Source organism: Myripristis murdjan, chromosome 20 (genome assembly GCF_902150065.1).
Source record: "Myripristis murdjan chromosome 20, fMyrMur1.1, whole genome shotgun sequence".
In the NCBI taxonomy this organism is placed as follows: domain Eukaryota; kingdom Metazoa; phylum Chordata; class Actinopteri; order Holocentriformes; family Holocentridae; genus Myripristis; species Myripristis murdjan.
The window spans coordinates 22,496,936-22,514,112 of record NC_043999.1 but is presented as its reverse complement, the minus strand read 5'-3'; the positions used below and the strand labels follow the sequence as shown (position 1 = coordinate 22,514,112).

Genomic DNA, 17,177 nt, shown 5'->3' with positions numbered 1-17,177 from the left:
CTCTGAGCTATCAAAGGCAATGGATGAGTGATTGGAACTCTCAGTTTTTCGGCGAATGCAAACACATCTATTACGGTCCACCACTTCAAGCTGTACAAATCAAAATCAGGGCGGCAAGGAGGAAAAATAAACACCATGGTGTGTGACTGTTAAGAAACTTGGAAAAAAAGGACTTCGTATATCGCATGGATCGGCCCAGAGGTATACAAAATTCAAAAATCAACCACCAGCAGTCGACTGCGGTGATATGCAGGCCCCCAAAAAAATCACATCAGACAGAGTTAATGCAGGCAAAGATTTTTTTTTAAATACCTTTTAAAGGATTTGCAAGATAAGCCTGTTGGTCTCTCCTAGCAGGAGCCCCTAAAGGATGCTAGAATCGATGGATGAGAGAGGATTTACTGTAGGGCGAAGAGGGGAAAAACTGTTATTTAATGCTCGCATGTGACCAGAATAATGAAGCGGCGAGGAAGCTCATATGCTTGCACGCCCGTCATTATCAATGGACTAATCTGCCATTAAGCAATTCCGTCCGCCACATGTATCTAATGTGCAGGGGGAGTGAGAAGTGTGTTAATCATTTAGCGCGAATCAAGCACTATCGGAAATATTTACATACTGAAGAAGTTATGAGGGAGATTGCCGGTGACCTCGCACGCTGAGCGAGGTTAAAATATCACTGTGCTGGAAAACATTTTGTATACCAGCGTAGTAATTGAGCCCATGACACAACCCTCTTCTCTGCAAAGAGATAATGCATTGTTCCTCATAATGCTTACCACTTATCATATAACGCCATAATCCATTGTGAGTACAGTGCATCATCATGGGGTTATTAGCAAAGAGATAAAGACACAATTACACTGAGGAACTCATACTAATATCATGCTATCTGCACATTTGGCCCTCCAAGAAGAAAACAGACTATCTGACTGGAGGGACCCTGGTGCTGACGGCGCAAAAGGGGCTCCGGCTCGGCTTCATATTAATGACCTAAAAAGATCCATCATGGATGGACAGCGGCGATTACAGTGATTGAGTGGCCACCTCAGCCCAAAGTTGTGCGGAGCCACGTCAAGGTTAGGACAAGTTTCGTTTGAGGAAGACGTTTTCCAGTGGATCTCCGTGAGGCCGCGCAGGCAAAATGAACTCGTTCGGAGGCTGTGAAGGTGTAGGATTCTCTCCGACCTCCGGAGAGAGCCCCCAGGAGAGGCCCTCTTGTAAAACGCTCCGTCTTATTAATGGAAATAAATGCTGTTAGCAGCCGCCGCCCCCCCACAACCACCCCGCCACTCCCCCCCACCCCCCACCCCCAGGCAATAAGACGTGTCTATTCTTGGCTAAAGTCCCCTTCATTAACGTTATCTCAAATAGGCACCCACTCTGATGGCGAGAGGAAGGGACGGCGCACGGTAAGCTGCTTCATCCAATTTCATTATTCCATATGAAGCGGGGTATCAGTGTTAACTTTGCTATGTCAGCAGCCCCGCCGCACGAGGTACAGTGTGCTGTCATGTGGCTGAAGCATGACATCAGTGCAGAGGAATGTCCTGATGTCGCCAAAACGGTGTCGAGCGCACATCCAGATACCGTCAGAGGCATTATCGAACTCCGCACGCTAAAGCGAACCGCTGATGTCGGATTCTCGAACGAAAGAGCTCAAATGGCAACTAAATACATTTCATGGCTGACATATTTTGGACTGAGTCAGTGCATAAGAGCATAAAGGTTTTTTTCCCATGCAGATATTCTAACACCTTCTTTAGTTATTTTCTGCTTATGAAATATGTTCCTTTTCACAGTAGCAGCTACCCCGCTGCGAATACTCGCAAGCAAGCCGGAGGATAACAACAACAACTGTGTTTGTGTGCATTTGTGTGCATTCATAAGAGATGGGAGACAGCGAGGAGAGGGAGACAGAAACAGAAAGATACAACTTTACCGAGCGTGAGAGAGAGAGAGAGAGACAGAGGGGGAGAGAGAGAAACAGAGAGTAAAAGAAACCGTAGACCATCAAATGATCTGGCCCCTCTCCAGGCATGATGACTCAGGGATGATGGCACAGTTAGAGCTAATTAGGATCATAAACTGGAGAAATGTTTTGCCACCATGATGTGCGGGGCGCTTCCACGCCATTGGCAGGACTTCAGATTAGATGTGAGAGCTTGTCTTGATACCGCGGCTGAAAAAAAAAAAAAAAAAAAAAAAATCATCTGCTTTGAACGAACAGCTCCGCGAGAAGACTACACATTTGCAAACAATGTGAAAGCAAAGAATACCGCGCTGAATAATATCCAGCATGGTGTCGAATGAGAGAAATATATAGATACAGCGCGTGATCCTGTCGGGCGTTTGAAGCCGGCGGTCTTGACGTAAAACCGGGCACAAAAAGCACACTTTGTTTTGTCTTTGGAGAGTTAATTATTAAGACTACAAAGAGGGCATAGCTGCAGGAATAAGTCATATAAGCCATCTTGTCACTGCAAAAGCATCAAAAGCTTTTTTTTTTTCTTTTTTTTTTTTTTTAGGTTGAAACTGTTCTGAAGCTCTCAAAGCTCTCACACATATGCATTCCAAAATATAGTTTTTGATGACAATTCATGAAAAGCCCCCCCCCCTCAAGATATCACAAAGTTTTGCAAGACTTGAGCATCTTAATGGGGATATCGGGATCCACGACTGAGAGCTGAACGCCGTTCCAAGACGTTCACTCTCTAAGTCCACGGGCGTCCCGAACAGCACGTGGTCGCCGGGGTTTCTGCACGGCAGCTTTGGAGCTCTCACGCTCCGCTTTCTCTTTTACACGGTGAACTCTCTCATCCAGTTTTGTCTAGTGGCCTACATTGCACCGCAGACGCAGAAACACTGACAGGATGCGATAATGCTGCCGACTTGCTACGCTACATCTCTGTTTATGAGCACTGACAGCTCGCCGGGAACAGCAATCACACACACACACGCACACACACACACACACACACACACAAACAAAGACTCAAAGAAAATACATGCACATACATATGCACACAGATCAGCACCAACCTGACAACACACTGACAGACAAGTGCACACACACACACACACACACACCATCTGATACAAACTTATACAGCATAATTAGCGTCGACACCGGTGATTCGCAGCGATGCACAGCTTACATTGGCGCTGTTCAACAACACTGCAACATTTCGAGTTCTCCGATTTTCCCCCCAAAGCCAGTCCCTGTTTTGAGAGCCGCTGTGAGCAGAGTGATGGAGCACAATATACTACTGAGTCAGTTTCATTTCTGCATTATGTTGTCATAGCAACAGGTTATTTGTGATGTTGAGTAATACAGTTAGCCCTCCAAACTGGAGGAGTCAGTCAAAGAACAGCGTAATTAACTTAAGTCTTCACCTTCTGCATTTTTTTTTTTTAACTCTGCATCTGCGCTTCTGATACTGGTGATTAATTCTCCCTCCAACCTGACTGAGACAGCTCATGTGTGTTATTGAGACATTTCGGCATGAAATTTGTTTTCTGTGCCTGAACTTTAAGCGGAATTCTGCCTGCCGAGCTTGAGAAAGCCAAGAGGGACTATTAAGAGATAATTACTAATTATGCTAATGTGCAAAAGTTGTGCTATTCCTTTTCCTTGGTCATTTTATCAGCTGTCCTCAAGAGACCACAGTCAATGGTAATAACCTTTTTTTCCCTGAGCTAAACGTTTAGTCAGTTAGAGGACGTCGTGTCCTAAACCGCTGAATTTGCCATCGCTACCCTTAATCAGGAAGTGCCTGTAAATTTGAAAAGCCATGCATGCACACACAGGAGGAGCGGAGTGCCGTTTCCATCGGCACTGACCTTCATTAACCTCATAAATGCCAGCGGTGTTTTTGTCACAGTTCTTAATGCGGTTATCAGCGCAAACACAAACAAATATGACAGAACTGTTTCAGGGCTAAAACTGGAGCTCTACATCTGTGGAATAGATCTCACCACAATTGCCTTTCCCTCCCAGAACACATAGGCTTGTGTGACATTGGGCTGTCCCAACATCCGAACCGGCACTGGTGACTACTGTATCCCTCCACCAGAAACACTCCTCCCCTGCAGTGATTAAACCTACATTAGTAAATTGGTGGCATGAATAATTTGCGAGACCGGGGAAGATGTGCATTTATTTAAGTGCCCTGCCTGTCTCGCTGCAGCGGGATTTTATGAATGGATTCTGAAAGTAAATGTAGGCCAAGGCAGAAAATGAACAGTATAGTTGCTGTGCGTGCACTTGTTGTACAGGTTTTTTACCAAACATGGCAAAACCTGACTAGAAAAACATCCATGACACAGCATTAGTAAATAGATAGTGTCAAAGCATTAAAATGATTTTTTTTTGGCAAAAGCTACAAACAATCAGGTACCAGAGCATCTTCATCCAAACAAACAGTGAGTTTCATCAACATCTGAACTGCACATCTCAGTGCTGAACAATGAACCTCAGCCTCCTCCTCTACAGTTCATCGATATTCAACTCTGAGCTAAATATTCAAACCTATTTTTACTGTCTTACCTGTCCTTTAACTTTTGTCCATTCTTTTCTCCACACTGAGAACTCAATATTGCCTAAACCTGCAGATACTTTTGTCTGTTACTGACATCCGCAGCTTTTTTTCTGGTTCTAGCAGAAACCATGCGCATATTTCACAGAAAAGTAACCTTTTTCTTTTTTCTTTTTTTTCTCCCTTTTCCTATTTTACATCACTGTCGTCACGAAAAATCTAATTTCCCGTCTTGCTTTGTTTTATTTTTTAACTTTGACAAAAAGATTGCATGTTCTTCCATGGGTTGAGAAGATTCTACAATCACTTGTGTTTAGGAACCCCTTTCAATACCCACTGGATTACGCCAAAAATGCATTGTGATCAAGCCTAAACTTCATATATAAGATGAATTCTTAAATGCACTGCAGACAAGCTAAACACAGTAATGTTCTTTCAAGTTCCCGAGGAGTTGACCTTTTGGAGATACAAGGTTTTCGCATGACAGCAACGGTCTGCTGCTTTCGTAATTTTGTGTATCGCTAAATAAGCAGTGACCCACCAAATCACGTCCTTGCACGGAGAAACTCACAGAGACATAATCCTAAAACAAGTGTTCTGTCTTTCCGCACGATCGGTTCCAGACTCGGCCTCCGCTCTCCTGCCCGCCCCGCGGTGACCTCTGCCTCACCTTGACGCTGCAGGCTGTAGCCGCCGTCACCGACAGTTACGAGGAAGCTTTCCCCTCGCTCTCACCTCCTCCGTTCAGCTGGGTGTGTGACAGTTAGCGCAGCTGACCTGGAAAAGCGTCAGGGGACTCGACGCCGATCGACACGTCCGCCGCCTGGCTAATAGTTTGGGTCCTGGCCCCCTGCCTCTCTAGCCTCAGCGGAGAGCCAGTGACCCTTGTCCTCTGCCCTGCCTGCGCACCCTCCCTCCCACCCCCTCCACTACCTCCCATCAGCCTGGCAGCCCGCACTCGACCCCTCCGCAGCGCCTCGCCAAGAACGAGAGCGTAAACAGTAATTGCTACATAAATTACGTGACACTCGCTGTTTTTTCCTTCCCCCACGGCACTCTTGATGCTACACTGATAAGATATACTGTACTATACGCCGAAAGTACGGGGTGATAAGTACGGCTGTAAAAAATAATGTTGGCCTATAAATCTCTGCTGTGCTTATCTTTGTTCATAAAATAACACATGCTGGGGAAAAGGGAAAAAAAGATTAGGGATATGTTGTGCATATGCTATGCTTTAAGGTAGAAAGGAAGAAAAAAAGGGTCATGCCATGCTGGTGAAAATGGATTGACTTGATACGGTTTCGGCGCAGAAAGTAGTCCTGTCTCAACACCAACACAAACTGAGAAGTGCTACATTAGAGTGCGCACCATTTTTCACCCAGATGTTGCTATTTGTCACTGAAATGTGCCACATTTCCAAAAGAATAGTGCGCTGTATTGTTGTTGTTGTTGTTTTTTTTTTTTTTAATTGTGGCAGGGAAACGACACCAAATTCCCTGTTGGACGAATCCCGTAAATCACGGGATTGTGATTAATTAAGAGGCAGATCCACAGCGTGTCTATGAAGCCTCTTAGAGCGATGATAGAGCACGCCGGCGTATGGATCTACAAACGCTGCGCTTAAGGGACAGCGAACAAAGCAGAGCGAGGTGTGCATCCATACAATGTAGAGCTGACAGCAGTATTGTAACGCGCACAATATAGGGGAGGCAGCGGCTGGCAAAGCTGCAGGAGAAGAGCTGGAGAGAACTACTGTGCTGATGGCATTGAAAAAAAAACAAAAAAAACAAAAAAAAAACATACTGCTGATGAATTTAGTAAAAGTGTGCCATTTCCAGGAATGCTGCAGCTGGTCAGAGAAAAGGCCTGGGTGACAGAGCAAATGAATTTCCTATGATAGCCACTGCCCCACTTTCCAGCCCGGTAATCTTTATTGTGCGTGCTGTATTTATTTGTTTTGCTGCCATAGAGAAAAAAAAAAAAGAACAATTGCAGATGAGAAGAGTGGGGTTAAAAAACAGGGCGAGGGGAGGGCTGGAGAGAGAGGAATCTGCTTACAACCTTTGAATACACACACAGGTTTTAATACAGTCCATCTACAAATAATCTGCAGCCTTTTCAAGGGATTAAGCTCCAAATGCCATGCAGTAATCCCTTGTGACTTTTGGCCACAAGGACTATAAAAATAATTGTCTGAAATCTCAAGATGATAAGTGTGTATTAGATAGCGCGGCGAGCATTAGATCGCATAGCAGGCATTAAATTCTCATCTGCGTTATCAAAAATGAATAATAATAATGATATCACACAAAAAAAAGCTCAGTGTGCCTGCTGCCTATCCGGCTTTATGTAATTATTTGTGGTCAAAAGTTGAGCGGAAAGGGCCTCATCTGCTATTGGGGGGGAGGGGAGGGTCTTCCATAATATCGTGAGCTTTCATTTCAACAGCTTAAGAAACGTTTATTATTCAAATTATTTCAGATTTCTTGGGGAAAAAAAAACACACAGAGAGCTGGACGGGGACAATAATGAAAAAGGAAGACGGGATCTGATTGGCATCAGGAGCGCACGTGTCACAGTGCTGCTGCTGCTGGACACGGCGAGGCCACTTCCTGCAGCTTCGGAGGAGTCAGCGGCTATCGGCAGTCCACAAAGACACAGTCCATTTACAATTAGCCCCTGAACTGGCCCCTAATGTCCAGTGTTATCACAATGAATCAGCAGTGCTGATAAATTAGCCATTTGGAAACACGCTGTGAAGGCCTGTCAGCTAATGTGTGTGAGCGTTGTGTGATACTCATATGCAATGCTTAATGTTGTGGAACCAATTCTGTCGTTTCCATTATGTAAATACATTTGCCTCAGCGCTATATTTTATGTATTGTCTCCCTTGTCTCAATTACTTGGGCTATTAAAAATCAAGAGGTTATGGAAATGAGGTGCAGTTGTCTGTTTGTAGTTTGATGACAAGTGCAAAGTGTTTATGAAACCTCGTCATGCATTCAATTGCAGTCAACACGCTCAGAGCATTCATCCATATTCCACAATGCAACGGGGTGGCACGTCAGTATCTTCCAGCATAAACAACGCAAAACAACTGTGTTATCCTAAGTCAGAAGGCACAAAAAATTGAGAATAAATGTGTCATTGCTTCTTAATTTAGATCCTCCCCTCCTTTCTTATGGAGGTGGCAGGAAAATGTAAAATAGAGAAAGACGGTCCAAATATATCCCTGTGTGAGGCGTTTGTGGCCTGTGTCAGAGCCAGTGAGTGTTGATGCCTCAGTTTGGGCAACTTATTGTTGTTAATCAGCCACGAACCACCCTGCGGTTTGCACTGCCTGTTTAAACAGAGCTTTAAATCTCCTTAATGGCAAAGACAAATACCTCGGAAAATAGTGGAGCAAAACTAAAGCATGGAGAATCTCTTCAGAAGCAGCTGAGCTTCACAGCACCGGTGCTTTTACTGGCTGTCGAATCTAAATCATTCCTCAGTCAGTCATTTTAAAATCTCTTTTTTGCCCATACTCCATTATTAACTATGTGATTTCTTTAATGTAAAATTACAACTCGGGTTAATAAAAAAAAAAACAACAACAGCTGCATAGTGAATTCTTACTATTTGAAAATACAGAAAATAAAAAATGAAAATGAAAGGTAATAGGGGGCAAATGTGTGATCAGTGGTTTGTATTTTTTATTTTTACAATCAGAATGCTGGGCTTAAAGCTGCAGCCGTCCCTGGCAGAGATAAGGCTCCCTGCATGTTGCATGACAGAAACCACATTGGGGATTTGTTGGCCCTGAACCCCGGTCACCATCCATTTACTGAGGAGGGACCAGCCTCGCTTCCTGTTAGGCAAATGTCATTTCTTTTATGCTTTACTCCATGCAAACTGCCGCGCTTTCCCATTGTGATTACAGATATAATTTAGCAGTCAAGCAGGGGAATTGTGCTACTGTATGACTTGGACTGTTAGTCACACGGTCACAAGTTAATACACTTCCTCGATACCAGTATTCATCATCACTGACTGAATCGACAGTTATGGCATGACTCAACACATGCAGGCCGTTCTTAGTGTTATTTATATTTTAATAAGCCTTAAATCAACAGACTGATTACATGCCCTACAATGGAAAAAATTAAGTTTCTGAACTAAGCTGCTATTTGTATTAATTAATTAATTTATTCATTTTGTAAATAAAGTGCTCATCATGTTCTTCCTGTCTTAGGCCTAGAAATATTTCTGATTTGAACCAGAAAGCCCTGGTGTAACTGAATTAAGTCTAGTGAGATAGGAGCCAGTGAGAAATTGAATAAGGTGAATATAATTGTCTATACACAAAAGGGAAAATCACTGGATTTTAGCGTGTTAGAATGCATCTATTGTAGTCGATGATGTGACAACAATATCACCCACTGAAATGTAATGTGCCCATGACTTTTTAGGTAGGAAAAAAAAAATGTTTGATTACATTCCTAGAGGGATTGGGTCACATGGATAACAGAAAAAGTCCCATATTTGCCTGGCGGTGCACAGTAACTTACTGAAATGTGTTGATGAAATCAAATATTTCTAGTAAGGAGCCGAAGTTCAGCCGGATCCAGCGGCAGCATCGCGTCCTTTTCAGCAGCTGCATCTCAAGTCACGTGTTAAATTGTAAAGACAAGCTGCCATTCTTGTAAAGCTCACTTAATCAACTCAAATTAAGGCGAATTTAGAGTTATATTTCGCCGCTGTCCTCGTCGATGTCTCAAACGGGCTGGTAGAGGACAGTGAATGCAGCAACAACTTCAACTTTACCGGGGATGACGATGCGCCATTGAGAGCCGGCGGCAGAGCCGAATTCCCGTCCGTGTACCGGTGGATTTCGGCTGTTGCTAATTTGAATATTTTGAAACGCACTGAGCAAAACGCAGCCTGCTCTACGGTCACATCCCAGACCGGCTGCCGTTTCGACCGGGCTGCCGCGCGCTCCGATTCCCCGCCAAGGTGCGCACGACCTCTGCGTTACAGAGCACGGGAAAAGGCACAAAAACACAAAAAGTGATGTAAAGTTTTACCTTTTCTCTTCGATCGTCTCCTCCTCCTCCTTTTCAACTTGCATTTGACCTGGCCGCTCTGAGCCCCCGACGCGCGGCTGTTGTTTCCAAGTACGGATGCCATCGGCGCAGCGCAGCGTTTGGAGCGATGCGCAGGAGCAACTTGGGCTCGGCGGCTCGACTCTCCTTTTTGTACTTGTCTCGCTTCGGGCTCCGTTTCCCTCTGATATCGCAGAGTCCTCCGGTTGACGTGTACGCGGACTATATTTTCGGGCTCTCTCTCTTTTTTTTTATCCCTCCAAACCAGGGGGGAGCGCGTCTTGCTGTTCCTATCACCTCTGAAACTCCAGCTCGCCTCCTGCTCTCGGAGAGACTGTTTGCAGCGCAGCGTGGCAGCTCTCAGCGACACTGATACCGGCTCCCTCTAGTCTCAGCCCTCTCTCCTCTCCTCGAGTTTTCTGCGCCTCTGCAGAAATTTTGGCATCAGCCACTTTGAATTCAATCATGCAGGACGCCTATCTATTTGCTGCCGAGCTTTCTAATTAGGGTCCAATCCTGGCTGTCTAGGAGGTGTGACATCACCAGCAACACCCACCAACTCACACCCCTTCTTCACCCACTGCCTTTTTTAAATGTTTCTGTCATTTTTATTTATTTCTCACACTTTAAAGATCACTGTAAGGAGATTCTGCTCTCTCTTGCCACCTCCACAGGAAGGTCAGAGGTCAGTTTTTGGAACTGGTAGGGATTCAGTGTCATGCTCAAGGGCACCTCAGCAGGACTAATGTTTGCCAACACCAGGGCTTGAAGCCAGGTTGCCAGTTGAAGGACAGTATATATGCCACCCTGCTGTGAACCTAGCACCCACTTCAGGCTGAATGATCTGCATGATGTATATTTTTGTATGTCTGGGTGCAGGTAGAGGAGGTACAGAGGGAAAAGCGCAAAGAACACAAATTCATAAGGCAGACAAACAAACAGAGAGTTCTCTGTTTGTATTTCAATCCTTCTCCTCGCTCTCGTTGTACGCCTGCGTTTGTCTATATTGAGATTTGGGTTTTATCATTTTCTGGCGGGGATTATTATTATGGATCTGAAATAAATTTTCTCTCATTCCCTCTCTCTCTCTGCTGTAAAGTAGGGTCAGTGACAAGTGGACAAAGGAAGATTACTGTGGTAAGATGCATAATGTCCAATTAATTAGCTTTCCCAGACACTTGATAACAACCCGGCACCCATTACATCAAATGCATCTTTGATATACTGCTTCAGAGTCCATTATTGCACAATTTTCCAATCAACCCAAGGCAGTACTGGCCTTATAATTAGGAAATCTAAGACAAAAAAAATCTTCTGCATTAAATGGTTCTTGTGCTTTGGAAGCCCTGTTTGGAGGCCGCAGATGACCTTCAGCACAGGAGGCAAAAGTCCTCTGACAGTTTGTTGCAACTGCAAAGTTTGAAGATTGTGACATTTTGGCATTTTTGTGTGAAAGCGCAGCGTCAAGGCTTTCAGAAAGCATTTGTGGCTTTCCTAGCTGGAGGTTATTGTTGAATTCCCCCGGCCACTACAGTGGAAGGTCAGGTGTACATTAGGAGGAGGCGCTATGGTACTGCCAGATACGTTCATGGTCATTACAGCGCATACACACAGCTTTGTTAAGGCCACGTCAAGAACGCTGTGACCTGAGTGTGTTTTCTGTCTGTCAGAATGTTTCAAGCGACGTTTGCCTATCTGTGTTTCCTGTTTTCTGTGTAATTACCGAACGGGGGAGAAGAGCACATTGGAAATAGCGCAAACCTCAAAACAATAACAAAATACATTAAAAAGCCCGATGCAAGCACCATGGGAATCTGTGACCCAGAAGCAAAAGCAGTCTCCTATTCATATCGCCTGTAAATGTGGTGTTCTTCCTAAAAACACACAGGGAAAAAAAAAACAATAAAAAAAAAAACCCAAATACATAGCATAAAATCCATCAACCTACATCAGATTTACCCTCACTGCCTCCCATCCATTTTCCTTATGAGGGTAAAAAAAAAAAAAAAAGCAAAAAAGCAATGCATTTGCAGAAATTATAGCGGGACACGTTTGCTGATGTCAGACGGAAAAGTCACTTTGAGGTTCTGTTGTGGGCGGAAACGTTCCTCTCGGCCTGAGGGCACGAGAGAGGAGAGAGAGGCAGAGGGAGAGGGTGCTAGGGTCCCAGCGACGGGATCCAGCCTGCCCTCAGGACACCCACAAATATCCATGTAAATTGCAGTTTAAGAGAAATCAATAGAAGTGACAAGTTGCCAATGCCGCTATCTGGGGCAATAATGAAGGTGTGCTGGGGGGACGGAGGTGGGGGGGGTGCATAGATAACAGCAAACAGCCTGGGAAAGGGGAGGGGTGGGGCGTTTACAGGTCAGAGGCACGTGCACTTACAAACACACACGTACATATGCACACGCACACACTGAGGTCAATAGTTTGTGAACCACAGGCTCCAAGCGAACACGGGCAGATCCCCCTTCTCACTATTATCTGATCGTACACAGCAGGCTCGGCTAATATAATATATTACATGTGGCACTGTTCTTCTGCAAATAGGTGGTTTGTTTATGCTATAAGCTGTTTATGCTTCAGAGCATACTAACAGGGATGTGTGGACCACGCCATAAGCTTTCACTTTACATCAGGTGTTGGTGGAAAGAAAGAAAAAAATCCTTTTTGCCAGCGGCCTTGTAATGCCGTTTCACTTTGTTCTCTGTTTGACTTTGGCAGAATTATCTCTACTTTTTAGCATGTGCTTCCCTGACCCCTGCCCACCCCATGAAATTATGACCAATCGAATAATCAGGATGACCAGACCCGAATTACAAGCAGTTATCCAGAATCCTGTCCTATCCTGTTTGTCCGGATACTTAGACTAAACCCGAGTTTTGTTTAGTTACAGCCTAATAAAACATTAAATACTGGTTGTTGTGAAACTTTATTTTGGCACATGAATTATGACTGTGATAGCTTTTTTCTATCTTTGTTTTTTTTTTTTTTTTTTTTTTTTGGCGGTTTGTAGCAGCGCCACAAATTGATAAATAACTACACACTGTGGCGGTGGCAGAGAAGGAGTGCAAACAGATGTGTCAGAAACTGTGCTAACAACATGAATAAAATAAAATGAATTTTATGTAGCGGATAATGATTTACACACTGTTCCATACAATACAGTCATTGTGCTTCTTTTTCCTAATGCCAGACAGATGACGTCATGTTCATGAACCAAAACAATGCATTTTAGAGTTGAGTTTTAACTTCATGTTCATGTTTTACTCGTGTTCACTTACACTGAATGTAATGTACTGGAGGCCACGCCCACCGTGACCACATGACCACATGACCACGCCCACCCCGACTCCCGTGTCCCGAATTTCACCCATTCTCATCTGGTCACCCTACGAATAATATTTAAACATTTAAACAACATTAATGCTGCTCCTTTGCTCTCATTTTGAAAACATCCAAGAAGTCAAACTTCTACTGAATGTACAAACCCCAGATCTTTTTTCTCTCTGTGCAAACACACAACAGGCTTGTTTGCAGTTACTGACTACAAGAGAGCAGAGAAAGAAAAAGCCTGCGATGCTTTGGTGAGGGCTGGTGACTCACTATTCATGAACTAAATGTCATTATCAAAGCCAAATATGGTTTTAAGAATTCAAGGGGAAGATACACAGAGTCGGTAGGTAATATTTCCTGTCATTTGAATACATAAACATACAAAATGTGTCTATATTTTTGTGTTTGTTTACCTGAAATTATATTCCCAAGCACTTGACATTAGTTTGATGTCACACCTATGGATTAAATGTTATATTTCAATTCAGATTATTGCAAACACCTGGCGGCGAGGGCAACGTCTCCTTTTTTTCATCATCAAATCAGCCACCTGCAATCTAAGATAAGCAGGCCAATCAGTGTGCTGTTCAGTCTTATTCATACTCTGCACTTTTGATGTTTTAACATTTGATGGAATATTGTTAACTGGAAATTAAGAAATCCCTTGTTTGTTGCCTCTATATGCTTTTTTCATAAGGCTCCTTTCTTCAGAGTGATTTTAATTCTCTGATTTAGGCTGATTAGAACTGAAGTGAAAATAGCAATTAACACACAAGAAAATCTTGTTTTTTTCCCCTGTTTTTGTGTTGAGCATTAGAATAATTAATGTAAGTCTCTCTTGTTCACTGTGCAGGTGAGACTGTATCTATGGTAATGGATCCCTCACACCAATCAAAATAATTAACACTCCTGAAATAGTTGTTTTTCACCCAAAGTTGAGAACACGTGTCAGCGCGTGCCTTAAGGCACTCACTGCTTTTATGCATATTTCCAAGCAAAGTTGACCTGCCTCTTAAGTTGTGTACAGCTCGCTCTCATGCTATAAACAACACAGTGTGAGTGTCAGGTGATAATAAAGTCTTTAACCCTGATTGTCTCTAATTCCTACTAATTAAACCATGTTAATTCTTTTCGGTACCAGGTTTTGCTTAGAAGTTGGTCCTGTTTTCCATCCCAAACTGCAATCTTGGAACAGCAAAATGAGCTTTGCTGAACATTAAAAAAAAAAAAAAAAAAAAAAAAAAAAACCCAGAAACAAAATGTCATCAGCAACCCAAAATATTCTTATCTAAAAATCCAACAAGTCCGCACGCACACACACACACACACACACAAACACAAACACAGACATAGTTCTCTCCAGCTGAGGGTGAGCTCGCCTGCTTATCAACCTGCCCAGCCAGGTTAATGTTGCAGAGACGGAGGCCTTAGAGGCCTTCCCATCCTTCTCTGGGTAGGTATTGACTTTAGCTTCCTTTTGTGTGTGTATATGTGTGTGTGTGTGTCTGTGTTTGTTGGGGGGTGGGGAGGATTAGGCAGCTGTGGCCTTATCAGGTGTTCATGTTCCTCACAAGGCGGGCGACCGGGAGACTCACATGTGCCTTCATCTCCCCTCCACAGCCGTTTTGCTCCTCGGCGTCTAATCCACAGCAGTGGCACTTTCCCTCCTGCCACTGCATGCACAGGTAGCCGAGTGCACTCACGCGCTGTATATGCACATGCATGTAGTGCTAGTGGGTGAGCAAATGCAAATGCACATATAAGCTATAATGTGAGAAAGTGTTACATGGTGCACATGAGCCCCACACTTTGCAGATCTGAGCACTCAAACCAGCTGTGAATTTGACCTCATTAACAACAACATGTCAAAGTGTCTTCGATCCACATATAGCAGCTGAATAAATGGGAGTAAACTTTGACGTGTGGATCCAAAAATTGGGGGCAGGACACTGTCCTCCAGCAAAAAACGAGCTCCTCGATTGTTCGTGCAGCAGCTAATTATGACCTATAGTTACGTTTTAAAGTTAAGCACCCTCTAGTGGGCCTGTAAATAACAACACTGTTGTGTAATGGTAAGGGAGGGGCAAAGTCTGCACAAGGAGGATGGGGTGTTGGATGGGTCAGTCAACACACCTCTCACCCCACCTTCCCACGACCTTAACAACAACATTTCCTAACCTTAACCAAGTATTTTCAGTGGCTAGCGGTGTTCGGTTGTAGGTAGCTAATATAAACTAGATAATGACCGCTACCTAATGACTGCTATCCAACATTTCTAACCTTAACATTGCAACAAACCTTTCCCTAACCTCACCAATAACCTTTTCCTAACCTTAACCAAGTATTTTTAGTGGCTTGTAGGCTAGCTAATAGCTCCTATGGATCGTACTAGATTGTAATGTATTTTTTAAATTTATTTTTCATTATGTGTTATTAGTGTTTACTGCCAGTTTTGAAGGATGTAAGTACTATGAAAAGAAGTTACGTGCATAGCAATCTGCATTTGGTGAATCTGATCTCAGTACATTATCGTACCAAGTGTAAAATTAATTCAGCTGCATCAGATTGAGACACAATATACGAGATGTGCATATCAGTGCCCCGCGTAAACGGGTCTCCCTTCATGTCAGAGTTTAACTTTCAAGGTTTGGTTTCTACCACAACTGCTGGCAAAAGGGGGAAGAGGAAAAGGAGAAGAAACCAAAAAAAAAAAAAAAATTTGATGTCCCGAGCTGTGGCATGTCAAGTTCAGGAACCCGGGACTTGCACCAGCAGAGGCACTTTTATCGTGAGAAATGTCAGGAATTTCATCAACATATGCGACGGCGAAGGACATCCCATGCCGCACCGCGCCTCGGAATGACGCAGCTCAAATACAAAGCACGCTAATTGCTAGGTGGTAACACTTTGCCCACACCTCGTTTCAAGGTTGCATTCCCTGGCCATGCTCAAAGTTTGAAAGTGACATTGAACATTTCATCTCATGTCAGCTGAGTCAAGGAGCCGGAATTCTCGCCGCCGCCGATGAAGTGCCGACTGTGTACCTTTCTTTGAGCCGCAATCTCCTTTGGATGACTTTTTTCCTTCTTCTTTTTTTTTTTTTTCTCTAAACAATTCTCAGCACCCCTCCTCACCTCACCCCGCCCACCCCTCCTAACTGACACCCATTAATCACATTAGGTCTTTGGGAGAATTGTCTGCTGAGAGTCAGTCTTGGCTGACCCTAACATTTGGAGAGTGAAGATAAAGACGTTGCAGTGACAGCTCTGAAATAGCCCCCCCCGCTTTTTTTTTTTCTTGGGTCAGCGTTCGGGGGAATATGAATATTATTACACACAAGAGAGAGAGCGAGGAAAAACAATCGAGTCCTTACTTCAGAGGAGTTGAATGACATTGGGAGTTCTTTCTGATTCTGCTGCTGTGGGTAGATTGCATGGATGTGAAGGATTTCAAATTAACGCTTTGATAACGAATGACCTTTAAGTGAATAGCATTTGATACGACTGTTGCGCATGCTGGAAATATGTATGAGCAAAACAAAATCACCATTAAAGTGTGCTTTGCTTGGATATGTCACTAGTACTAATATGGAAATAGTCATGTTCACTTTTCCCCATCTGGAACAGGAAACTGTCTCTGATATGCAGACTAATAAGGTCTAAGATTTTCCATATTAATACTGATTGTCTTTCATATTGGATTCCTTAATTTCTGAAAGCATTGAATATCATGGAGCTCTTTGTAAGTGTATGTTCCAATCAAACCGTCTCTCTGAATAGGAGCTAACATCATTGCCCCTGATGTCACGTAACATTATCAGCCCTGTGGTTTTATACAATGGCTCTATTGTACTCTCTGGTGAGGGGGGCTTATCGGAGAAAGACAGCAAAGGAGAAAGGGAAGGAGAAAATGAATAGAATAAAAGTAAATTTGATCACTGTTTAGTGAAGGTGAGATTGCTCAAAATAGTGATTCTATACAATGCTTTATTCACTGTGCAATAAGAGACCAGCCTTGGAGTTTCACCACAGCGTGCTCGTTCCTGTCGTAGCTCCTGTGTTTGCTCGGCGTTTGCGGGCAGATGGGGAGTTATATCTGCAAAGACAGACGGAGGAAAACCGCGATGGAGGTCCTGGAGGTAAAGATGCTTGTTGTGCCAGGTCTGATCAGGCTACACTCCTTAGCTGGAGGTGAAACGGTGTACAGCCGCATT

General features: G+C 43.8%; 1 protein-coding gene across 1 annotated transcript in view; it reads right to left on the bottom strand.

Moving 5' to 3' along the window:
• The window catches only part of adarb2 (adenosine deaminase RNA specific B2 (inactive)), a 181,707-nt gene extending 171,997 nt beyond the window's left edge, over window positions 1-9,710 (bottom strand). Inside the window, exon 1 of the mRNA XM_030078758.1 lies at window positions 9,608-9,710. Coding sequence (XP_029934618.1) covers window positions 9,608-9,710 — 103 coding nt within the window. The remainder of the gene's footprint in view (window positions 1-9,607) is intronic.
• Window positions 9,711-17,177: the final 7,467 nt, after the last annotated feature.